At 63.6% G+C, this 22757-nt stretch overlaps 4 protein-coding genes across 10 annotated transcripts; 2 read left to right on the top strand and 2 right to left on the bottom strand.

Annotated features, from left to right (window-relative positions):
• The first annotated feature begins 235 nt into the window (after positions 1–235).
• LOC115349920 (antimicrobial peptide NK-lysin-like) lies at positions 236–2235 on the top strand. 3 transcript variants are annotated; one of them, XM_030034808.2, is made up of 4 exons: positions 236–859; positions 1137–1257; positions 1384–1513; positions 1613–2235. In XM_030034808.2, the coding sequence occupies exons 1-4, from the start codon at positions 820–822 to the stop codon at positions 1778–1780; spliced, it is 459 nt and encodes a 152-aa protein (XP_029890668.1). In that variant the 5' UTR covers positions 236–819; the 3' UTR covers positions 1781–2235. The 3 variants fall into 3 exon arrangements, with proteins under 3 accessions (XP_029890668.1, XP_029890665.1, XP_029890667.1); XM_030034805.2 differs by having other exon boundaries at positions 237–859; positions 1134–1257; XM_030034807.2 differs by having other exon boundaries at positions 242–859; positions 1134–1258; positions 1388–1513.
• A 177-nt stretch (positions 2236–2412) lies between these two features.
• Positions 2413–6159, bottom strand: MYL7 (myosin light chain 7). 2 transcript variants are annotated; one of them, XM_030034811.1, is made up of 7 exons: positions 5601–6159; positions 4143–4253; positions 3992–4067; positions 3340–3444; positions 3166–3244; positions 3011–3059; positions 2413–2578 (listed from the first exon to the last, which is right to left on the bottom strand). In XM_030034811.1, the coding sequence occupies exons 1-7, from the start codon at positions 5601–5603 to the stop codon at positions 2477–2479; spliced, it is 525 nt and encodes a 174-aa protein (XP_029890671.1). In that variant the 5' UTR covers positions 5604–6159; the 3' UTR covers positions 2413–2476. The 2 variants fall into 2 exon arrangements, with proteins under 2 accessions (XP_029890671.1, XP_029890672.1); XM_030034812.2 differs by lacking the exon at positions 4143–4253.
• A 459-nt stretch (positions 6160–6618) lies between these two features.
• GCK (glucokinase) lies at positions 6619–13271 on the bottom strand. Of its 2 annotated transcripts, XM_030034769.2 has the most exons (10): positions 12901–13271; positions 10075–10237; positions 9778–9932; positions 9412–9531; positions 9226–9321; positions 8878–8977; positions 7833–8016; positions 7364–7519; positions 6862–7095; positions 6619–6763 (listed from the first exon to the last, which is right to left on the bottom strand). In XM_030034769.2, exons 1-10 carry the CDS (start codon positions 12943–12945, stop codon positions 6619–6621), a joined length of 1398 nt encoding a protein of 465 aa, XP_029890629.1. In that variant the 5' UTR covers positions 12946–13271. The 2 variants fall into 2 exon arrangements, with proteins under 2 accessions (XP_029890629.1, XP_029890630.1); XM_030034770.2 differs by lacking the exons at positions 8878–8977; positions 9226–9321; positions 9412–9531; ... (1 more) ...; positions 10075–10237; positions 12901–13271 and having other exon boundaries at positions 7843–7908.
• A 1495-nt stretch (positions 13272–14766) lies between these two features.
• YKT6 (YKT6 v-SNARE homolog) lies at positions 14767–22673 on the top strand. 3 transcript variants are annotated; one of them, XM_030034800.1, is made up of 8 exons: positions 14767–14873; positions 15397–15519; positions 18381–18463; positions 19286–19386; positions 19956–20060; positions 20253–20318; positions 20864–20965; positions 21444–22673. In XM_030034800.1, exons 2-8 carry the CDS (start codon positions 15416–15418, stop codon positions 21477–21479), a joined length of 597 nt encoding a protein of 198 aa, XP_029890660.1. In that variant the 5' UTR covers positions 14767–14873; positions 15397–15415; the 3' UTR covers positions 21480–22673. The 3 variants fall into 3 exon arrangements, with proteins under 3 accessions (XP_029890660.1, XP_029890662.1, XP_029890661.1); XM_030034802.2 differs by having other exon boundaries at positions 14774–14873; positions 15402–15519; XM_030034801.2 differs by having other exon boundaries at positions 14783–14873; positions 15378–15519.
• The last annotated feature ends 84 nt before the right edge of the window (positions 22674–22757 follow it).

Genomic DNA, 22757 nt, shown 5'->3' on the forward strand with positions numbered 1-22757 from the left:
GGCCGCAGGTCACGTACGGGGTCAGAGGTCAGAGGTCGGGAGGGGGGGGGCCGCCAGCCCGGCACCACGGACCCGCCATGGGGGGGGGGCGCGGGGAGGGGGTGTGGGAAAAGGCGCGAACGCCGTAAATCCCGGAAGTCGCGTGGCCGCGGGGCGGAAGTGGCGTCAAGGCGGCGGGTTGCCGTGGCAACCGCTGGTGGCGGCGGCGCGAGGCCATTACCGTGGAAACCGGGGGGGGCGGGGAGCGGGGACACCGGGCCCGAACCCCGGGACCTCAGGGAGCCCCGGAGGGGATGGGGGGGACACCGCGACGGACGCCCAGGACCCCACGGAGCCCGTGGCGGGGGACAGGGGACACCGGGCCCGAGTCCCGGGACCCCACAGGGCCCGGAAGGGGACGGGGTGGGGCACCGGGACGGAGCCCAGGAGGGTCCGGCCCCACACCCACGTCCCGCCCCACGCTTTGGGGGGGCTCGTGGGTGGCCGAGGGTTGGGGGCCACCGGCAGCACCCCCGCTCCCGCGGCCTGGGGGTCCCGCGGGTGGGTTTTTTGGGGGGGTCCCGGGATTCAGGCCGGGCTCCCCACCCCCTCCCCGGCCCTGTCTCCCCTTCCTGCCGCGGGGGCGGAGGTGTGAGGGAGGAAGGGGTTTGGCGAGCCGGTGTCGCTTCATTTTAAGGGTTTTTTGGGGTTTCGGCGGCGCTGAGTGGCGCAGTTGTCCCCACAGCCCGCTCGGCGGGCTATAAAAGCCGTCGGGGTGGGACACGCGCCAGCTGTTGTCACCCGCTGTCACCCGCTGTCACCCTCTTGAGTGGGCTCGCCATGGCTGCCGCCTTCCTCTTGGTGCTGGTGGCAGTGGGAGGTAACGGGTGTCCCTCTGGCCTCGCGCCCCGGAGGAGGAGGGGGGGGGGGACGGGCACCCCGGGATGGAGGGGAGGGGGACGCATGGGGACCCGGGGATGGAGGGGACAGGAGGACGGGGGGACAGGCAGGCGGGATGGCAGGGTCGGGGGCTGAGCAGGGTCAAGCACCCGGAGCTGGTGGGGACGGGGTCTGGGCACCCCTGGGGCACACAGGGGCCTCGGTGACAGGCACGCACTCCCGCGGCTGTGCTCACTGTCCCCGTACCCGCTCAGCGGCGTGGGCCGCAGTCCCCGAGCCCTGCCAGGGTGGCCCCGCGTCCTGGTGCCAGGATGTGGCCACCGCCACCCGGTGCCACAGGGAGCAGGACTGCCGCGACCTCTGGGACAGCCTGGACCTGGTAAGCACCAGCCCTGCTGCCCCACGGCCTTGACACCAGCCGTGGGGCAGCCCCCTGCTTGTGTTGGGGCCATGCTGGGGGGGACCCAGCCCAGCCCTGAGGGTCTGCTTTGTGTCCCCCACCCCGCAGTGGCCCGTGGCCGGAGGGGATGTGGCCGAATGGACTGCAACGGTGCCCGGCAAGGGGAAGAAGTGCAGCCTGTGCACCAAAATCCTGGAGCAGATCAAGGCAATGGCGGGCGACAACCCCGACGAGGTGAGGGGGCGGCCGGGGTGGGGGAGCTCGGGGGAGCAGAATGGGGGGCCGTCGCCCCACATGCGGCCCCGCTGATGCCGCCGGGGCCGGTCCTGGCAGGCAGCGGTGGAGGCGGCGCTGGGCAAGGCTTGCCGGGCCCTGGGGAAACGCCTGGGCCGCCTTTGCAAGCGGCTGGTGAGGAAGTACCGGGAGCAGATCAGCGAGGCACTGCAGAACGGCGACGAGCCCCAGGACACCTGTGTCGCTATCGGCTTCTGCAAGGCCTGAGCCTGGTCAGCACCCGCATCCTGTGTCCGTCCCTCATCTTCCGTCCCTTGACCTCCGTCCCGCACCCACACCCCATAACCTGCACCTCGCACCCCACTCCTGTCCTGGGGGTGGGAGGGCACTTGGGGGTCCTGTGTCTCCGGGAGAGAACCTGCCTGCACCTCTGTAGGGTGGTGGTGAGACAGGGGACCCCAAAATGCATCCCGGAGGAGGCAGGGCGAAGGTTGGAGGAGCCACTTTTGCTGACACCTGAGTTGGGGGGATGGGGGGACGGTGGCCCCCAACTCACTGCTCCTTCCTTGCCTCCGCAGGGCTCAGCCCCGCAGCTGGCCCCGAGTGCCACCCCCCGAACCCTGAACCCCCTCCCAGCCCCACCTGCCACCCCGGCCCCCGGATCCCCCTCCCTATGCAATAAAGCATCTCGCCCTGGGCCACCGCATCTCCTGGGGACGGTGGCCCTGCCATCCCTTGTGCTGGGGGTCCCCTGGGAGCCCAGCCTTTGCGGGGGGGTGGGCTGTCCCTTGTATTGGGGACATGGCAGCTTCAAGGGGACACCAGGAGCTGTGCGAGGGTGCGAAGCCCAGGCTGAGCGGAGCCACCTCCCTCCCTGGGGACACTATGGACAGACGAGATCCCCTCGTTTGGTGGTTTATTTGGCCGGAGTGAGCGGTGGGGGGCAGGGGACCTGCTGTCTCCTCAGTCCTCCTTCTCGTCCCCGTGGGTGATGGTGTAGCACAGGGACTTGTAGTCGATGTTCCCTGAGACGTCGATGGGCGTCACTGCGAACATCTGCTCCACCTGCGTGGGGACACACACCCGGGGGGCTGGGATGGGTCCCTGTGGGGTGCCACGCAAGGACAGGGACCTCAGGGGACACACAGGGACCTTGGGGATGGGGTCCAGGATCTTGGGGTCAGGGATCGTGGTGGACACGTGGCAATCTTGGGGACAGGATCACTGTGGGGCACGTGGGATTGCAGGGATGGGGCTGGGCACACGGGGAACCTTGGGGACAGGGTCTTTGGGGGGGACAGAGGGATCTGGGGCTGTGGGCTGTGTCCCCCTCCCCACGTCTCCCCGTGGGCAGGCAGAGCTGGACGTCCTGGACACCCGCTTCCCCCCAGTGTCCTGTTGCCCCCCTTGTGCAGGGACACATGAGGGGACAGGGTGGGCAAAGGCCAGCGCAGGGGACCGGGACGGTGATGGTGACAGCCAGGGGAGCTGCCTCACCTCCTCCGGGGAGAACTTATCTGCCTGGGTCAGGAGAAGCTGCTTAAACCTGTGGAAAGAGGGAGCGGCTGAGCCCGGGGACGGCTCCTGTCCCCATCCCAGGGGATGCAGGATCCGGCCAGGTGCCCTGAGTGTCCCTGCCGCCCCCCACTCACTTGTCCTTGTTCACGGTACCGGTGCCGGCGGGGTCGAAGACCTTGAAGGCATTGAGGATGGACTCCTCGGGGTCGGTGCCTGGGGGCAGGGGGGTGTTAGGTGGGGTTTGGGGCTGATCCCTGGGGGTGTCGGGGGACATTGGGTGACGCTGGGGGACACCCAGGGCCACTCACCATTCAGCTTCTCCCCAAAGAGCGTCAGGAAGACGGTGAAGTTAATGGGCCCCTTCCCCTCCTTCAGCATCTCCTCCAGCTCCTCGTAGCTCACATTCGTCTTCCCTGGTGGGGTGGGGAACACGGTGACGAGGCCACATGGCACCGGGCACGGGGGACAGCCTGGCCCCGGGAGGGGAGAGGTGCCACTGGCGATGCCAGCTGGAGCGCTGGGATGTGTCCCTCGGAGGATAAAGGGAGCAGTTCCCTCCCCACACAGTGGGTGGCCCTGGCTGTCAGCGCCCTGGGCTTCGCACCATCACTGTCCCCTCACTTGGCACCGTCCCTTCCCCGTGCCTGGCATCGCATCTGTCCCCACCCTTGGCGCTGTCACTGCCCTGTGCCTGGGATCACCATCGCTGTCCCCAACTTGGCATTGTCACCGTCCCACACATGGTATCGCCAACTGTCCCACGCTTGGCATTGTCGCTGTCCCCAAACTGGCATCGTCACTGTCCCACGCTTGGCACTGCCACTATCCCCAGTCTGGCATCACCATTGCCTCCCCACTTGGCCCTGCCACTGTCCCACACTTGGCACCGTCACTGTCCCCCCTCGCTGGCACCGGCACCATCCCAGTCCCGGTCCCCGTCCCCACGCGGCACCCGCTGACCCAGCTGCCAGTAGGTCTCCTTCAGATCTGCCTTGGTGATGATCCCGTCCTGGTTCTGGTCGATGCAGCTGAAGGCCTGGAGCAGAGCGGGCGAGGGGGGGGTGTCAGGAGGGGCTGAGCCCCCGGCCCCCCCCCCCCCCCCGGCTGCTACCTCCTTGAACTCCTGGATCTGTGACTGCTCGAACACGGAGAAGACGTTGGAGGAGCCGCGCTGCGCCTGCCAGGCTGCCGCCCCGCCATGCCTGCCTGCCCTCCTGCTCCCCTGTGGGAGCCAACCGGGGCGGGGGGGGGAAGCCTTGGTTCAGCCTCAGCCAATCAGAGTGCAGGGAATGCCTTTCATTTGGTCTTGGCCAATCAGAGCGGAGGGAATCCCTTTCGTTTGGGCCCAGCCAATGAGAGTGCAGGGAATCCCTTCTGTTTGCCCCCAACCAACTGGAGCACAGGGAATCCCTTTTTTTTGGCCCCAGCCATTCAGAGTGCAGGGAGCCCCCCCCCTTTTATTTTGGTCACAGCCAATTAGAGCGCAGGGAATCCCTTTCATTTGGCTTTGGCCAATCAGAACAGAGAGAATCCTGCTAGCTGAGGGCTGCCACCAATCAGAGCTCAAGGATGTCTTTCTGGTGGCAACCAATCAGAACACAGGGAATCCTGCTGGCTGAGGGCTGCGGCCAATCAGAGTGCAAGGAATCCATTTTTGGCCACGGCCAATGAGCACAGGAAACACTGCCACCGCTGGCTGCAGCCAATCAGAACACAGGGAATCCTGCTGGCTGCAGCCAATCAGAGCAGGAGGGATCCCCTTCCCCTCCTCTAATGAGGTGGGGGGATCCCGGCGCTGCCATCTGCGGGTCTTGGGGCTTCAGGGGCGGCACCGCTGGGGTGGTCCCGTCCCTGGGGGTGACCCAGACCGCAGGGCTGCCCCGCGCCCCCCACAGTGTCCCCAGCCCCCCGGGTGACCAGCCCCCTCCAGCCCCGGGGTGACCCTGCCCTTTGGGGTGGCCACAGAACCCCTCGGTGACCCCAGACCCCCAGGGTGGTCCCACACCCTGTGGTGACCCCAGACCCTCAGGGTGGCCCCGGACACCCAAGGGTGGCCCCAGGACACCGGGGGACCCCAACACCCTGAGCTGTCCCTAGATCCTGGGGTGCCTCCATGTCCCAGGGTGGCCCCAGACCCCCTAGGGTGGCCCAGACCCATCTGGTGGCCCCAGATGCCCAAGGGTGTCCCCGGACCCCCAAGATGGCCCATCCCATGGGGTGGCCCCACAGCCCCAGGGGCTGAGTCCAACAGGCTGAGTGGGTCCCAGACCCTGGGGTGCTCCCAGACCCCCAAAGGGGGCCCAACTCCCTGGGGTGCCCCCAGACCCTCAGAGGGACCCCGACACCCTGCCCCAGACCCTCTGGGGGACCCAAAACCCTGGGGTGCCCCAGGAGGACACCAACTCCCTGGGGTGCTCCCACAGACCCAGAGGGACCCCAACAGCCTGGGGTGGTCCAGACCCCAGAGGACCCCAACACCCTGGGGTGCCCCCAGTCCCCCCTGCAGCATCCCCACACCCTGGGGTGCCCCCCTCCCCAGTGCCTGGGGGGGTTCCCCGGCCACACTCACCATCCCTGCCGCAGCCCTGGGCCGGGGGTCCCTGGGTTGCCCCGGCTTTTATTCCCCACCTTATTGCCCCGAGCTAAATCGGGCAGCGGATGCGGGCCGGCGGCCGAGCCAAACTTGGTGCTGGCACCGGGCACTGACACCACTGGGCTGTGCCGGACACAAGCCAGGCCAGGTCCCCCGCCTGTCACTGGAGGTGGGGGACACGCTATTTTTGGCTGCTTGGGAAGGTGGCCGAGCCGTGGCATCCCAGAGCATGAAACAGCCCTGGGCGAGGGGTCACCCATGTGCCCCCCTGTTTGGCGTGGGCTGGGACCTGCTGGATTTGGGGGTCCCACTGCTGGCAGGAGCGGGATTTAGCCCTCAGCAGGGGTCTGTTCCCTCTTTTGGGGGGGTCAGTGCTGGGAGGGGGAGGCTGGGGTGCCCTGAGGCTCTGCCTCCCACCCTGTCCCTGTTGCGGGGACAAGGCTGGAGGGGATCCCCAAAAATCGGTGCCCCGCAGCATCTGGCACAGCTCTGGTGCACCCCGGTTGGTCTCTGCACTGCCGGGGCTCACCAGTGGGGGCTGGCCCGGCCCCCTCTGACCCCCCCTGACCCCCAAGTACCCCCCAACCGGCCCCTTCTCTCTTGGCTAATCCCCCCAAGGGGGGTCTCACCCCCAGCAAAGGGGCTGGGGGAGCGTGCGGAAGCCCTACTCCCTGCAGCTGGGGGAGGATGCAGGGGGCTGGGGAGACACACGAACACCCTCAGCTGCCCCACATGTGTGGGGCAGCCCCATGGTGGGGGGGTCTGCCTGCGAGCATGGGGGAGACGAGGAGCACTCGCTCAAGCGGCCCCAGAGGAGAAGTCCACACAAACCCCGTTTATTGGGGAACCAGGAGCCGCCTCCGCCGGCGGCAAATCCCTTCCCGCGTCCGTCTCTGCTCCTCGCAGAGCTCCAAGTGGGACCACTGTCCTCCTCCCCCCCGCCCCCGCCATCCTCATCCTCATCCTCATCCTCATCCTCCCCCCGAGTCCTCTCTCACTGCCCCATCATGCAGGCCATTTTGCAGGCGACGGCCGAGATGAGCGCGGCCCCGCGGCCGCTGCCTTCCTCCGACTGGATGAAGGTGATGTCGCAGCCAGGCGTCAGCTGCCGAACCGTGGCATGGAAGCGGTCCTTGAAGCTGCCGGAGGGGAAAAAAAGAACTGGGTCAAGGCTTGGGGGACGCAGGAGGAAGAGGAAGGGGATGGTGGCAGGAGGAAGGCTCCCGGGGATCCTCACCTGGGATGGAGCTTGTAGACGGAGCCGTCAACCCCCACAGTGATTTTGAGGGTCTCCTGGCTCCGGCTTTCCCGCATGCGGTTGATGACGCCGGCCAGCCCGGCCGAGCACATCTGGGCGGCGCGGGTGGAGACACTCTCACAGACCATCCGCACGATGTCACAGTCCGTTCCTGAGGGCAGCAGCTCAAAGGCCGTCAGGATGTTGTAGATCTGCTTGCGGTCATCGGAGTCGCTGGGATGGGGAGAGAGGGGTGCATCGGCCAGGGGACAGGGGACACGGGGACCCCAATATGGGGCAGTTGTAGAGGGCTGCTGTGGGGTGACGGGACAGGGGACCCCACTACAGGACAGAGCAAGCTACTGTGGGTGACAGGACATAGGGACCCTGATGTGGGACAGCCTGCTGTGGGGTGACAGGATGGAAGACCCCCAGTGCGGGGCAGCATAATGCATTGGTTTGGGGGTGTCGGCCCCCCACCGCGCCCCTGTCGGCCCCGTACCTCTCGATTTGTGACATGAAGCGGGTCTCGAAGGTCCCACGGGTCTTGAGCTTCTCGGAGGCCTCCCCGTTGAAGAGCAGGTTCTCGTCCACCAGCTTCAGCAGCACCAGCCGGACGATCTCCCCCATGTACTTCCCCCCGATGATCTTCTCGTAGCTGGGGGAGGGACACAGGCGAGGGGGTGGCCGTCAGGGCTGGGACTTGGAGGGGGGGGGCCACATCCCACCGCACCCCCTCTTTCCTCTCCCCCCCCACTCCCTTGCTGGACACGTCCCTGCGCATGGGCACAGCGGCCAGGGCGAAGGACCCCCACTTTGGGGGTACCTGTGATGAGTTGCTCCGGCCTCAGCTGAGCCCAGCGTGGTGCGGGTGGGCCGGGGGAAGGAGAAGGGTGGGCAGAGGGGATGCGGCTGGGGACGGGGAGTGGGGGGGCGACACCCAGAGGAACTGGATCTGTCCTATTCCTTACAGTTGCTGACCGGGGTTAAGTGAGGTCTCGTCCACCACGCGGTCGTACTCCAGGAGGAACTCGTCCAGCTCCCCCGAGGCACCGAAAGCCCCCCACTCCGTGTTGACGCACATCCGCCCCTCGTCGCCCTCCACCAGCTCCACGTTCTGCATCTCCTCCATGTAGCAGGCATTGCAGCCTGTCCCTGCCAGCGGGAACCAGGAATGGGACCAGGTGGTGGCGGGGGGGGACGACAATGCTGACCCACGGACACCCACGTCCCTCCCATCCCAAAGGCTCCATGGGGCAGCCGGTGCCATGGCTGGGGGGCTGCGCTCGGAGCTGCACGTCCCCATCCTGATGTAGACAGGGAAGCTCAGGGCTCCTGCTCTCCCCTGGTCCTTTCCTGCAGCCCCGGCCAGCTGCTTGTCCCCAGTGGGTGTCAGGGACGGCCACTGTGGTGTCCTAGGGGCTCTGGCTGCTGCGTGGCGAGGGCAGCTCGGCTTCTGGAGGAGCTGATAAACAGCCTGGCGCCAGCGGCGCCGTGTTTACCCAGGCCGAGGGGACGGTGCGAGCCGGTGCGGAAAGCCCAGATGGCCGCATGGTTGATGGCACTAAAGATAGCGTGGGTCTGGGGGGTGGTGGGGGGCTGCTCCCCTGTGGGGGAGCAAAGGAGTCTGCGGGATTCAAACCCATCCCCACCTCCTGGACTCCCCGGCACAGCCGGCACTGGTTACCATCAGTGGGTCCCCACCCATACAGTGAGAAGCTGGAGCCACCAGCAGCCTGGAGAAAGGACCAGCGCCATGGATGACCAGACCCGTTACAGTGACCACCCCCTTTCTACCCCAAAGGTGCCCCCACCACCGTGCCAGGGCCAGGCGATGCTGTCCGGCATCCCAACCTCAGGAGACCTCGGCAGGGTGCTGCTGCCACCCCCCTGTCCTTGGTGTGTCCCCCCGCAAAAGGACAAGCCCCTGCTAGCAGCAGGAGAGTGTAACTGGGGCCGTGGGAACGGTCCCCCTCCTCGCCTGCCGCGTGTCCCTGCGGGAAGGGGCCGTCTTACCCACAATCATCCCAACCTCGCACCGGTGATCTTCGTAGTAGCAGGAGATCATCGTGGCCACCGTGTCGTTCACCATCGCCACCACGTCCATCTCGAAGTCCTGGGGAGGGGAGAGGGACCATCGGGGTCTCGCAGGGGGTCTGGGCTGTCCCGCAGCAGGTGGGTCTGGGGTGGGGGGGTCCCCGAGGGTGAGGATGCATGCATGTGTCACACACATGCATGTGCACACACATGGAACAACCTTCCCGGGGACACGCCAGGCTCCAGCAGCCCCGTTGAGGGGACATCCCGGGGTGTGGGGGTCTCCCCACCACTGTGGCACTGGCACAAACCATATGATCATCTCACCCCTCGCCGTTTGATGGCGTCTCTCAGGAGCCCGACCACGTTGTTCCCTTCTGCACCAGAGGCTTTGAAGCCCTTGGTCCAATTCAGGAGGATGCCCTGGAGGGAGGGTAAGACCAAAATGGGGCTGTGGGTGTAGCTGGGTCATGGGGACCCCTGAGTCCTCAGGCTGCCCAGCCACCCCCTCACCTTGTCGATGTCCTCGTGCCGCACGGGGAAGGAGAAGGTGAAGCCCAGGGGCAGCTTTTTGTGCTTCATCTGGTGCTTGTCCAGGAAATCAGAGATGCACTCGGAGATGTAGTCGAAGAGCTGGAAGAGAGGAGGTCCAGCCTTCACCAGGGCTGTCCCCATCCTCCCACTGCCTGCAGCTGGCCACCGCTCTCACCACAGGTCCCCCAAGCGTGGCCACCTCCCCACCACCCTCCGGCTTCTGCCAGCTGGAGGGATGAGGGATGTACCTGCCGGTGTCCCCACCGAAACACGGCATGGTGTGTCCCTGCCCGGTGACAGGGGACCATGCGGGAGGGGATGGGATGCCCCGTGTGGCCAGCTCACCATCTCGGCCGTCCCTGTCATGGCATCCTCTGGGATGGAGTACATCTGGTGCTTCGTCTTCACCTTCCACTGCCCTTCCTCCCCCTCGCCCACTTTCACCAGCATCACGCGGAAATTGGTGCCGCCTAGGTCCAGCGACAGGAAATCTCCGACCTCTGCAAAGCCGGGAAGGGGGGACACAAGGTGACCAGCTCAGAGGGGGTCTTGGCCTCCCACACCGAGCTTGGCGATGTCCAGGGAAGAGGTGACGGTGCAAAGGGCTGGGAGCAATGCCCGTCCAGGCCAGCAGTGCCGTACCTGAGCCCTCGGGTGTGGAGCGGACGTAGGTGGGCAGCATTTTGACGGAGGCTTCCTCGTGCGTCTCCAGCTTTAGCCCTCGGTCCATCTCTTTTTGCATCCGGTACATCACCTTCTTCAGGTCTTCCTCCTTCAGCCGAAACTCTGACAGGATCCGCTCCACCTGCGGTGGGACGGACGGTGTCAGCTGGGGACGGGAGCTATGGGATGTGGGTGGCCTGAACCACAATAAATAATCCAAATTTTCCTTCCCCTGTCCCGGGTTTTCCCCATCAGCACACAGACACCCTGAAACACCTTATCCCATCTCTCCACTATCCTGCCTCCGACCTAACAGACGTGCCGGTGAAACCGCAGGACCGGCATGAGCCACTGCTGGCTCCAAATCCTTTCCCAGTGCTGCCTGCGAGACATCCATGGTTGGCACAGGGGTCCCCGTGCCGTCACCTTCAGCCGGTTGATGTTTCATGAGCTCGGCTGGTTGCATTGAAGTCGGTGCCATTCCAGCAGGGCTTGGACCAGTGACATGGGACGTCCCATCCCGTCCAATCCCAGGGTTTTTCCCAGCAAGGAGCACTTCCAGCGATGCCATTTAGGAGCTCAGCAGCTCCCACCAAGGACGTGGGACCCCTCCATGTCTGTGATGAGGATGCCGGCATCCTCCTTGGTCCTCCGGGAGCCGGGAGCATCCCTCTCCCTGTATCCCCCCGGGAACTCCGGGTACCATTTTCTACCCATCAAACTTGGTGCAAATGGGGGGCCGAGGGCAGGCAGGCAGGCAGGCAGGCAGGCAGGACTGGAGGCAGGATATAAAGAGTATTATCAGGAAATGCTCCCTTGCCTCGCTACCAGGGAGAATCGCAGGGCCCACTCGAGGGAAGCAGGACCTGTATTTACCCTTTACGTAGCAACCCCGGGCTCCGCCGCCGGCGCAGCCTCCATTAACCACGGCACGTAATCGGGGGCAGGCAGCCCCGGGCTGTCAGATGGAGCCGGGGGGGAGAGAGCGCTCGCTGCTCGGCCAGATGTAGCCGGTGGCATTAGAGGGCTCATTAGTCACCGGGATCCGGGCAAGCTTAAAATGCTCCTGCTTGCACTTTTGCCGGCAGACGGATGTTTTCCTCAAGGCTGCTGCCATTTCCCGATGTGTTTCAGGGTGGGGGGCTCTGTAAAATGCTTTGTATTGTGGTTTGGAACATCCCGGCATCGGGAGAACAACCACCGCCTCGGCTCAACCAAACCTGCGGCTGCTCCCATAGCTGACCCCCCCAGTGCATCCCAATAAATCACCTGGCCCCAAACGCCGCCCCTCAGTCTCCAGCCCCCAAGCGAGGGCTCATCCCAAATATCTCCTCACCCCAAAAGCTCCTGCCCTGCAGAGCCCTCACACCTGGGGGTCTTCAGCCGATCCCCCCCGATTCCAGCACCCCAGCACCTCTCCAGGCATCCTCCCTGGTCTGCCCTGGTGCCAGAGCCCGGGGGCTCCATTAACACTGAACCCCCAAGGTGCTGTTAGACAAGACGCGGCTACACCATGGGGGATGCCGCTGTGCTGCGGGATGCCGCCGGCCACCCCAGAAAGGGGCCGGGGCAGCCCAAAGCAGCACCGTGGTGAGGTTTGCCATGACCCTGAGGGTGTTCAGCCCGGGCCAGCTGGAAAGATTCTGCCAGGAAAAGCGTAGGGCCGGATTCGACCATCTCGCCGGAGCCGGTGGCTGAAGGCATTTGGCGCTCCACAATGCAGAAGCCATCCTGCAGCACCGTTCGGCACATGAACACCAAATTTGCTGCAGTCAGAGTGTCCCCGTCCTTGGGGCTGGCCCCCGAGGATGGCAACGGAGGGTCTGAGTTTTATTTCTTCACTAGTTTTTCCGTCTCAGGCACCGCATGCCCCAACTCATCCCTTCTCTTGCCACCAAAATGATGGGTTTGGCTCTTCCTTGGCAGGATTTGGCTGTTCCCATGTGATCGAAACTGGCTCTCGGCTTCCCAAGGAAACTGTTTGCTCTGGTGCACCCCACAAAGAGGACAAAGCTGGAAACTGCACAGCCAAAGGCTGTGGTGGCCGGCGATGCCCGACTGCCAACCACACGCTCCTGTCCCCAGCACGTGCCGTGTCCCCTCAGTGTCCCCTTGGATGTCCCGGTCCACAGCGGGGAAGCATCTTGCTGTCCTCGCCCACAGCCCCATGAGCTCAATCCATCCGGGAGAGGAGATGGGAGCAGCTGCCCCCAGCCGACGTTTTGCTGGGGATGAGCCAGGTGCCTTGGTGACAACGTGATGAGCAGCCGAAGGAGGCGACGGGCCCCATCTCATCCCAGGGATGGCAGCCGCTTGGCTGGCAGCAAGATGCTGTTGGCAATGCCCGGACAGCGGGAGCATCCCAGCCAGGCAGCGGGGTCCCACAGACGCTCCCAGCTCTGTTCCGAGTCCTTGGCAGTGTGGGGAAGCGGCACAACCCGTGTCGCGCCAAGACCCAACGTACCAAAACGCAGAGCCCTGACTTACGGCACTGGCCCCCCTTCCTGGAGCGTGCTGAGGGGTGACCTCAGGGACAGGGACCCCCGGGCACGTCGAGGCTGACCCCAGGCTGCACGGCTTTGCCCCCAGAGCCGGTGTCCTCCCCACCAGCCATCCTCCCCTCCTGGCTACGTCTGTCCCCAGTGGGAACCTTGCCCGGCGGGAGAGGCCCGCAGCGCCCGGCCGCTTGCCACAGGGATGGCTGGCAGCCCAGGGAGGATCTGCACCGCTCCCCGCACCTGCCGTGTGCCCCCCACCCCATCTCCCCGCCAGGCCCCCCAGGGATCGCCCCGGCAGCAGCCTCACCTTCTCCTTCCTGCCGCTCTCCATCCTGGCTCGGTGATCCAGCATGGGGGCAGCCGTCGGGGCAGGGTGGGCTGCGGGCCGAGCCGTCCCCCCCCCCAATCCCCGGGCACCCCGCCGCGGTGCCTGGCCCGGGGAGCGAGCCCCCTTCCCCGTCCCGGCAGTCGTCTGGCCGGCGCTGGGCTGCTCCGTCCCTCGCTCCGCAGGGGGATGCTCCACTTTTGCCGCTTTATCTCATCGACGCCCGGCGGCAGCCGCCTCTTCTCCAGCACCCGCTGAGGAGGGGTCCCAATCTTCCCCCCCGCCTCCCTCCGGCCTCCGGACCCTCAAGCGGAGGGGCAGGGAGAGGGGCCCGGCGCCCCAGCAGGCTCAGCCCTCTCACCCCACATCTCGGGGCCGTGGCCCTTTGCGCCAAGGGAGGATGCGGGTCGCGCTCTTCCCGCTCGCTTCCTTTCACCGGTAAATTTATTTACCGGCACACCGGATGGTTTTCAGCACGGCAAGGGGTCGTGAGCCTAAGCTGGTGGGTTTTTACAGCCAGCGGGGAAGTCCCGGCACGGCGACGAGGCTTGGCCGGGACCCCTCCCCGCCGGGGGCCGCTGGCCCCGTCATGCGAAGCACCACGCCCCGGGCCACCCGTGTCCCCGCTCCAGTTGTCATATCAACAGCTCGATGTACTGGCAGTGGTGGCAAGCACTCCACCGGACGGCTTAGCAACCCGGCACGCTCCCATGGAGACCGCGCCGGGCCGGAGGAGCCGGTGGCTGGATGACAAAGGTTACGGCCGCCCGGCGAGGGGCGAGGGTGACTGGGAAGTGCTCCGTGCCCCCAGGATGAGAAAAGCTTCGGCGGTGCTGGGATCGATGCCGGGCGCCACGGCAGACTGTGGATGGATGCCAGTTTTGGGGAACGGGGACATGGTGACACCCCTTTATCCCCCGATTGGTGCCGTCAGCCAAGCGTTGGGGGGCACCTGAGGAAATGGTGGTTTATGGGGGTCCCAACAGGCAAGAAGATGCTCCTGGCTACGGGCAGACCCCAAAACCTCCCGGCGTCAATCCGTGGTGGCAGCGTCCCCTTGGACATGGAGCTGTGGAGGGAGAAGGAAGGGTCTCTGGGAACCCTGGATGGATGCTGGGGGGGCTGCCAGCCCCGTGGGGGAATGAGAGGGTTCTGAGGAGGGCAGAGGGTTTGGAGGTGTCACGGCAGGGCCTGGGGGGGGGGTGTACAGGGTCACCCCACAGCGCCTCATCCCTACCCTGCTCACGGCTCGGAGCACCCGGGGGGGAGGGGAGGGCACAGGCATCCCTGCCCCAGCAATGGGTGCCCACCCTGTGGGGGGAGCTGGCCCCACAGAGGGGTCCTCACCCCACAGAAGGGTCCGAAACTCTTGGGGGGTGCATCCGCCCCTTATCAGTGGGCCCCCACGATATGGGGGAAGAGGACAGCCCCATAGCAGGGTCCCAGACCCACAGAGGTGTCCCACTCATGGGCAGAACAGCCCCACGGAGGGGTCCTCACCCTGCAGGTGGGTCCCCAAGCCACGGGGAGAGGCCAGCCCCACAGAGTGCCCCATGGCGAGAAGCCCACCCCACCGACGGGGCCCACGGGGAACCCCCTCCGCCATAGAGGACCCCCCCCCCCCCCCCGCGCAAAGGACGCCGGGATAGAGCGCCCCCCGCTGGAGGTCCCGCGGGAGAAGCCCCGCCCCATGACGCCAGAGCGGCGCTGATTGGCCGCCCAGCCCGGAGGCGGGGCCGCGAGCGGCGATGGGCGAGGCCGGCGAGAGAGGCAGGCGCTTATTGGTCAAGAGGCTGAGGGGGCGGAGCGGAGCCAGCGCGTGCGCAGAGCGGGCGAGGCCCCGTGGCAGTTGCCCGGAGCCGGTGTCACTTCCGGTCTCTGCGGTTCTGCTTCCGGGTTGCGCTCATTTCCCCTCGTCGGTCGCCGTTTCCTCACAGCCCGTTCCGGAGCCGCCGGTACCGGGCTGGGGTTTAGCGACGGGGGGGCGGGGACGACAGGATGTTGAGCTGGGCTGTACTGGGGTGGGGGGCTGGGCTGGGTCAGCTGGGTTATACTGGGGGGGGGGGGGGGCGCTGGTCTCGCTGGATTATACTGGGGGGGCTGGGCCAGCTGGGTTTTACTGGAGGGGGGGGCTGGGCTATCTGGGTTATACTGGGGGGGGCTGGGCTAGTTGAGGGCAGGGGGAGATCAGACGTGGGGGGCGTTGCCGGGACTCGGGGCCTGGCTAGGCTGGGGGAGGCGAGGGGTGGGGGGTCGGGGCAGGCTCTGGGGTGTGGGGCAGGTGAGCGCAGGGTGCCTGGGGCTGGCGTTTAAAGGATGGAGGAGGTTTGGGTGAGGCAGGGGGACCCCCAGGAGCAGGAGGAGGGGTCCCGGGGAAGCCCAGGGGAGAGGCCTGGCCATGCAAGGGGGGTCCCAGTGGCTGCCTGGGCTTCCAGCCTGGCCCCCGTCTCACCCACTGGGTCTCCTTCCTCTGCCCAGGACAGCGGGAGACGCCACGATGAGGCTCTACAGCCTAAGTGTCCTTTACAAAGGTGACCCCAAAGTGCATTTACTGAAAGCTGCTTACGACGTGTCCACCTTCAACTTCTTCCAGAGGTCCAGGTGGGTGCCTGGGGTGCCAGAACCTCCCAGGGAGATTTGGGGTCGGGGGAAATCTTTTCTGTGTTCTGCGGGGCTGGCACGTGGCTTAGGCAGGACCTTGGGGAGAGGGAGTAGAAGCTTTTGGGGGAGTTTCTTGCCTGTTCTGCTCCTGTGTCACCGGATGTGCAGTGGCAGAGGTAACAGGCTTCTCCTAAGGGATAAACCCACCAGAGACACTCCCCTGGGGAGCTGTGACCCTGCACATGCCGTTCAGCGCTGCAAAACCCACTTTAAGTGATCTTTCAGCCTCAGGAACAGAGTGAAACCTCGTTTCCCCTAAAAGCCACTCACAGCCAGCAGCAGGAGGTCAGGTTTGACTCGGTAAATCACCTGCCATAGCCAAGCGATAAAATCTGGGTGCAGGGAAACACCCCGAGTGCTCAGGTCAGCTCTTCTCCCTCCAGCGAGTGCCTAAACCCAGTAGTCATGGCGGCTCCTGGGGTGTGAGAGGCGAGTGGGAGGAGGCTTGTCTTTGTGTCAGACTAACAAGGCTCGCCTGACACCTACGGTATCTTTTTAATTAGGTGTTTGGTCTAATCTTAAACTTTTTCCAGCCTGCAAACCTCTGCTCGGGTTATTCTGATGGCTTTGGGTGAGTCATTTTAACCCTGAACACCAATCTGGGCTCCCGGGTGTCCCACTGCCCGCTCCATGCACATGGAGAGATCGCGGAGCTCTCTCAGCAGCTGCCCTTGAGCTTGCAACTGAAGGGAGCTCCCAAAAACCTCCAAAAGCTGTAAAGTAAAGCAGGTGCCTGCTGTGAAACAGCTCGTTTCCCAGCACCCGGCTCCAGACAATAAAGGCTTTAGGAAATACTCACCTACGGGACTTGAACTTTCCATGCCCCATCCTTGCCAAGATTTTATGGAGCCTTGAGTACATTTGGTTCTGCAATTCCAGTGATAAAGGAAAAATACTGAAGTAAAATTGTCTTAAAAAATACTTTCTTAGCCAAATTAAAAAAGCTGTGCCAGTGCTGCCAACGCACGCAGCCGGGATGGATTGCACCGGGTGAAGTAATCTCTTAAAAACCCAAATCACTTCATAGGCACAGCTCTCCTTTTTCCAAATCCTGAGAAATTTCCCTGTGTGGTTTTGCTGTTGGCTATGGCCGAAAGAGCCACTTCCCTGGCAGCAGGCTGTTTCTTTGCTTAAAAAAAGTCTTGGTTTTTTAGGAACAGCGATGCTGTTTGTGCAGGGTGAGGTGGTGTCTGCACTCGTTAGTCTCGCAGCTTTTCTCCGGTAGTTAATCCTTGTCCTGAGCTGGTTCCCTGGTCGTGCTCGGAGGGGCTGCTTGGACCTCGGTGCCTGTGTGAGCACTGCCTAGGTGTGATATTTAAGGTGCGATTAAGTTAAGTTTGGGTTAAAAATGCTGCATGTACATTTTTTTTGAGGCTGTGGGGTTACCGGAGACTTGGGTTTGGGGTTTGAATCTGGGATAAATATGGTTGTGGTTCCTGGGAGCCGTGAGAGCCTGCTGGGCAGGGGGACGGGGCCAGCCTGGCCGTGCCAGCACGGGGTGTCTGCCATCAAACCTCTGCTGTATCATTTGGCAGGGTCAGGAACATGGCGTGAGGGAATGAAGTCTTTGGTGGCTGATTTCTCCGGGAATACTGTGAAATAATGGAATTGCGACAGTGGGGGCTGTGGCTCCCAGCAGGTCCCCAGACCAGGAGGAACGTTTTGGTCCTCTGTTTCTGCTAAACTTGGATGTTGAGAAATCTTTGGGCCAGTCTTTTCTCTGCAGCACCTGGAAACCCATCAGTTTGGAGTCTGTCTGCAGCTGGTGTCTGATCGCGTGGTGTCCAGGCTGGGGGAAATGCAAAAAAACCCCTAAGGAATAAGTAAACTGTGAGAGGCAAATCCCTGTTCTGGAGTTGTTTCCAGCAGTGGAAGGCAGTGAGGAAACTGCGGTCTTTGCCGCGCTGGTGTCCGTGTTCGTTTACGTCTCCTCGTCACATGAAGCTCCCAAGTGGGATCTGTTGGTGTGGGGGGTGTTTGAGCAAACTCTGTAATATGATCTCTGACAGGTTTTCCTTCCTGGGACTTTTCAGCTGAAGTGGGGAATTTGTCGCCTCACGTTCATTAATCCCTGGCGTACATTGGGAATAGATTTATTTTGCACTTGCTCGTGATTTTTGGCCTCTTTTCCTTTACTGTGGGGTGAGGAGGAGGGTTTACGCAAGAAGCCTGTTTGGCAGGACTCGAGTCTGGGCTCAGGAATGTTTTCCAGACTTAGAGCGAGTCTGGCTTAAGGATCTTCCTTAACTTTGACTCAATGTGGTAGGGAGCTGAGGTGCGTTTGTGGGTCAAATGGCCTCCCTGGGATGCCAGAAGGCCCCAAGCACAGGATAAAAGCTCAGGCAGGAGAAGGGGCTGGAGCACCCATGCAGCCTCTCGCTGCGAGCAGGGCGCAGCTGCTCCTCAGGCTTTAGCCTGGTGTTTTACTTTCTGCTAAATCACCAAAAAGCAAGTTCAGCCCGAGGATGCGAGTCCCTCGCCGCGGACGGAGGGGTGTGGGTGCTCCCCTGGGCCCAGCGAAGCTGGAGGTGTTTGGGTGGTGGCTGCAGCTCTGCGTAGGTGCAGGGTCTGACCTCTTCCCTGAGGAAAACGCACAGCTCGGCTACGTCCCCGCTACCTAAACGTGGTGGTGGGGTCGTGGGGAAGGGTTTCAGTCTGCCCAAAATGCCGGGGACCTCTGGGATAGATGATCTCCCCCATCATTGCTGCGCCAGCACCCCCTGTAGCTCACTGGGCCACATGCAGCTCCCACAGAGCCGGGTCCCCTCGCAGACTCGAGCGCCAACGCTTTGTGTTTGCAGCGTGCAGGAATTCATGACCTTCACGAGCCAGCTGATCGTGGAGCGCTCGGAGCTGGGCAGCAGAGCCTCCGTCAAGGAGCAAGGTAAGAGGACAACCCAGGGTCAGCACGTGCAGCCGCACGTGCTTCCTTCCTTGTCTGTTTACAATTAAAAAATGAGACTTCAAAACAGCGCCCAGGCAAGTAGCACTAAAGGCATGAGGTTGCTGAGCCCGGCGAGAGCCCAGCCCGCCCCGCAAGAGAGGTTACGGGAAGAACAGGGACCTGCCTGACAGCCAGCTGCTGCCTTTGGGCTCTCTTCCTCTCCTTGCCACCCTTGGGACACTCGGAGCTGTCGGGCTGTGCTCCCGCCACCCCTCAGCTTGCCAGCTTTGTCCTGTTCCCAGAGGGGTGGCTGTGCCGGCACAGCCTCCTTCCCCTCTCCATTGAGTTCTGCCGTGTGAGTCCGGGCTCCGTACCCCAATCTCTGGCCTCATCTCCAGCCTCCCCACCCTGCTCCACGTGCTTCCCGAACCCCGAGACATGCAGGGTGCGGCCCGGAATTGGCTGCCGCAGCCTCATTAATGACACTCCAGGCTTGTGACAAGTTGTTATTTATTAAAATCAGGCTGAGCACTTCACCCTCTGTTTTTGTTTAACTCTGGCAGTACCTGCTGCCCTGGAAAGCTAGTGTCATGTGGCCAGGCTGCTGTAACCTGCTGAAGCACAATGTGGGGCTGATTTTGATCCTCCCTTGAGCCCTTCCCGCTGTCCTAATGAAATAAAGTGAAATGCAGTCGCTGAATGAAACTTTCCAGGGCAATTCGTGGGTTGTGGAAGAGCTGCTGGGGCCGGGCAGGAGGCAGCGGGCGCTGGGGCACGCTCTGGACCTTTCCGCTGCCTTTCTGACATAAATTCTCTGCCCAGAGTACCTCTGCCACGTGTACGTCCGGAACGACGGGCTGGCCGGAGTGGTGATCGCAGATAACGAGTATCCACAGCGGGTTTGCTTCACCTTGCTGGACAAGGTGAGCATGCGACCTGGGAGCAGCACTGGAGGTGACAGGCTGCAGTGGGGCTGCTCCGGGGAGCGCCTGCACATCTCCTGCTCACGCTCTGACAAGGAAATGACCCTCCTGCTCATTAGCTGGGGGACATCAGAGCTGAGCTGAGCAAGATCCGGCCAGCCCAAGGACTTCCAAGCCATGCAGTGACTAGGCTTTGCCTGCTGGGACTTAGTCCCAGCTCCACTCTGCTGCCAGCCCAGGCGTTGGCCTCACAAACACCCCGTCTGCCCTGCCTGGCTTGGGTTTTATGTGGGAAAACTGGGTGTAGCCACGCACCCAGCATTGCCAAAAACTGGCGATGACATGTCTGGCTGCCCTGGCAGGGTGCAGGGCTTTGGGGATGGTCGGGGACGGCCACCCCTACCTGGTGTGGGCATCACCGAAGAAGTTGGTTTCTGTCTCTTCCCTTGGCTCATTCAAAAGGAAACAAGAAGAAAAATCTCCTTTTTCAAGGAGAAAATTCTTTCTGCCAGCTATGGCCCCGCAAGCAGAACCACCAGGCAGTAACTGCCCGATTCCTTGTGTCACAGGTGCTGGATGAATTCTCCAGGCAGGTCAACAAAATAGACTGGCCTTCGGGATCCCCAGCGACAATCAGCTATGCGGCCTTGGATGGATACCTCAGTAAATACCAGGTATGGCCTCCCCGGGACCCCCGCAGATCCTACGCAGAGACTGGGAACGCTCCCCACGGCCCCCAAGTCTGGAGGTGGAAGCGTGTGTGATGCCCTGGCGTGTGCCGGGACACCAGTGCTGCGGGACCGCAGCCCGGGGGACGCCGACGTCCCTGCGGCGGTGGTACCGAGGCAGTTTTGTTTCTCTCCGAGAACCCCCGTGATGCCGACCCGATGACCAGAGTGCAGGCGGAGCTGGATGAGACCAAAATCATCCTGGTGAGAAGGACGCAGGGCCCGCAACCGGGATGCCCCAGCTGGCATGTCTGCTCGGGGCCGTGGGGACACCCTTTTTGGGGGGCTGGGGTGTAGGGTGGCCATCAGGGCTATGGGGCCATCCTGCCTTCTCCATTCCCTGGAGACATTCCTGGTGCTATGGGAGCTTCCTCTCCCCTTCCCTTCCCTCCAGGCTCCTCCAAGCTGGCCCAGCACAACCCTGGGGGCACTGACACCCCCCCAACCTCCGCTTCCCTCCTCCAAACCACGGTCCCTTCCCTGCGCAGTGTCATGTTCTCACTTGTCTTCTGCTTTAAATGACCTGCGTGCGCTGCTGTTTTCACCAGGGGCTCTTCTCCCAGTTGCTGTGACCTTCCCGTCTTTATCGAGGCTGGCATTGCCCCCTCCCTTGCTGCGGAGCCGGGGTGGCCGTGGGAAGGCAGAGGCTCATTCCTGGATGGGGACATGGTGGCACCTCCATCTTCTGCTCGGGGCTGGGGAGGGCCCAGGGTACCAGCGCTGTGGGTCAGCGCCATTTTTTTCGGCAGCACAACACCATGGAGTCGCTGCTGGAACGAGGGGAGAAGCTGGACGACTTGGTCTCCAAATCGGAGGTGCTCGGGGCACAGTCCAAAGCCTTCTACAAAACTGTGAGTGTGGCTTTTCATCCCAGGGGAGGGTCACCCCCTCCCTGAGGAGCCAGCAATGGCCTGGGGCTGGGGAAGGGCAGAACAAACCCCTGGGGCAGAGGTTGTGGGTTCCAGGCAAGGACCACCATCCGCTGGCGCAGCTGCTTTGGACCTGGAGGGAACTTGGTTGCCCAAACTCCGGCTGCAGAGCTCCTTGGCCCCTCGCTCAGGCTGTTCCTTGCCCTGTGGCCAGTGGAGGGTGATGCCGATCCCGGCTGTGGTGATTCCTGGTGCAGGCTCCAGCTAGGGTGATGGCCGGGGTGGTCAGATCTGTGCCATGAGCCTTCGGCGTGGGGGCACAGGGTGTTTGCCTTCGTGGCGAGCCGTGAGGGCTGGGACCATGCCGGCTTCCTCCAGTGGGAGGAGGGCTGTGCAGCCCCCCCCTTGGCCCTTGGGGAGCTGCAGCGAGTGTCACTGCTGCTTTTCCTTCTCTTCCCAGGCCCGAAAGCAGAATTCCTGCTGTGAAATCATGTGACGCGGACCCCAGGGTCTCCTGCTCCGGACCACCAGGCCTTTGCTCCCCTTCGGACCTCACCCAGGACAGAAAGCAGAAGCCCGGGGCGGGTTCCCAGGCCTGGGCTGCACTGCGGAGGCCAGGGACGGGACGGGGCCTCCTCGGCGCCGTGGTTTTACGTGACTTTTGTTTTTTTTTTTTCATCTCAAGGGGATGCCGAGGCCGGCATCAGGCTGGCACCCTGTGGGATGGGGGGAGTGCTGGAGACCCGCCACCCTCACTTTTCCCCAGGGTGACTTGGGACCATGGGGCACCCGGCCGTGCGCCCACCCTTGCCTTTACACCTGTAACACTAGCCAGCGCCTCGGTGTCCCAGCACTGCCGGCCCGGGGGAGTCGGGGAGAGAGGAGCTGGGGCTCCCTGCTGTGATGTGTGGGGCTGCTTAGGGGGAGCTGGGGAGGGGGTCTTTTATGTATTTGTGTCCTTAGAGCAAGCCCGGGGGGTGGGAGAGGGGTGGGAAGGGAAGAAGAGGTGCTTTCCTCTGGTGGGGGATGCTTGCTGCTGGGTTATCACCCGTTGCCTCCCTGGGCAGCTTTTCCCAGTGCCGGTGAACTGGAAGCTGTGGCCTCTGTCCCTGGGGAAGGGGCAGGACCGAGGGGGTGACTGGGGTGGGGGGTGTCACCTCTGGGCCCCTTCCCTTGCTTCAGTGGCGAGATGTGGAAAAGAGCCTGGGTGGGCTTGGGCAGCCCACACTCCCTGTGGCACCCCTGTCCCCCTGGCTGGTTTGGGGAGGGGCGGTCTGTCTCCCATTGCTCCAGCTGTGGATGTGTCTGAGCCCCCCCCCCCCCCCCACACTCCCAGTTTACCAGCTGCCAGGTGGGGAAAGGAAAGCTGGGGCAGCACTGGGCTGGCTGGAAACCAGCCCCAGTGCTTGGCTCCCAGGGCCAGGGCTGGGGGCAGCTGGGGGGGGGGGGGGCTCACCTGGCTTCCCTGTGCCTCACAGCCCACCCCTCCCCTGCTCCCATCAGCCTGGGGGGGGGAGGGGGGGGGGGCAACAGCACCTGCTGGGTGCCCAACAGCCCTCACTGCCTCCTCTTCCTCCTTCGGAAGGGAAAAAGCTTTCGCTTGAGACTGTATCGTGATCGGTGTTGCCTATTGTTTCTGTGCCGCTGGCCGCACCGGCCAGGCGGGGATAAAGTTGTTTTTGGCAGTTGTCGCCCGTCTCTGGCTCTCTTTGCCATTTCCCAAGGGTGGAATACGGGCCATCCTGGGTACGGATCCACTCAGCCTTCTCCCTCC

This window comes from Aquila chrysaetos, chromosome 13 (assembly GCF_900496995.4).
Source record: "Aquila chrysaetos chrysaetos chromosome 13, bAquChr1.4, whole genome shotgun sequence".
Taxonomy (NCBI): Eukaryota; Metazoa; Chordata; class Aves; order Accipitriformes; family Accipitridae; genus Aquila; species Aquila chrysaetos.

Excerpts from the sequence above, each read along its gene's own strand:
- MYL7 (XM_030034811.1), bottom strand. Across the intron at positions 4,068-4,142 it reads AGATCCAGGAGTTCAAGGAG|GCCTTCAGCTGCATCGACCA; the intron begins GTAGCAGCCGGG and ends GCTCTGCTCCAG. Across the intron at positions 3,445-3,991 it reads GGAGACCTACTGGCAGCTGG|GGAAGACGAATGTGAGCTAC; the intron begins GTCAGCGGGTGC and ends CCACCCCACCAG.
- LOC115349920 (XM_030034805.2), top strand. The coding sequence starts at position 820 with ATGGCTGCCGCCTTCCTCTTGGTGCTGGTGGCAGTGGGAG. Across the intron at positions 1,258-1,383 it reads CTCTGGGACAGCCTGGACCT|GCAGTGGCCCGTGGCCGGAG; the intron begins GGTAAGCACCAG and ends GTCCCCCACCCC. Across the intron at positions 1,514-1,612 it reads CGGGCGACAACCCCGACGAG|GCAGCGGTGGAGGCGGCGCT; the intron begins GTGAGGGGGCGG and ends CGGTCCTGGCAG.
- YKT6 (XM_030034800.1), top strand. The coding sequence starts at position 15,416 with ATGAGGCTCTACAGCCTAAGTGTCCTTTACAAAGGTGACCCCAAAGTG. Across the intron at positions 20,061-20,252 it reads GATACCTCAGTAAATACCAG|AACCCCCGTGATGCCGACCC; the intron begins GTATGGCCTCCC and ends TTTCTCTCCGAG. Across the intron at positions 20,966-21,443 it reads CCAAAGCCTTCTACAAAACT|GCCCGAAAGCAGAATTCCTG; the intron begins GTGAGTGTGGCT and ends TTCTCTTCCCAG.
- GCK (XM_030034769.2), bottom strand. The coding sequence starts at position 12,945 with ATGCTGGATCACCGAGCCAGGATGGAGAGCGGCAGGAAGGAGAAG. Across the intron at positions 10,238-12,900 it reads AGAGCGGCAGGAAGGAGAAG|GTGGAGCGGATCCTGTCAGA; the intron begins GTGAGGCTGCTG and ends GTCCCACCGCAG. Across the intron at positions 8,017-8,877 it reads CGAGGTTGGGATGATTGTGG|GGACAGGCTGCAATGCCTGC; the intron begins GTAAGACGGCCC and ends TCCCGCTGGCAG.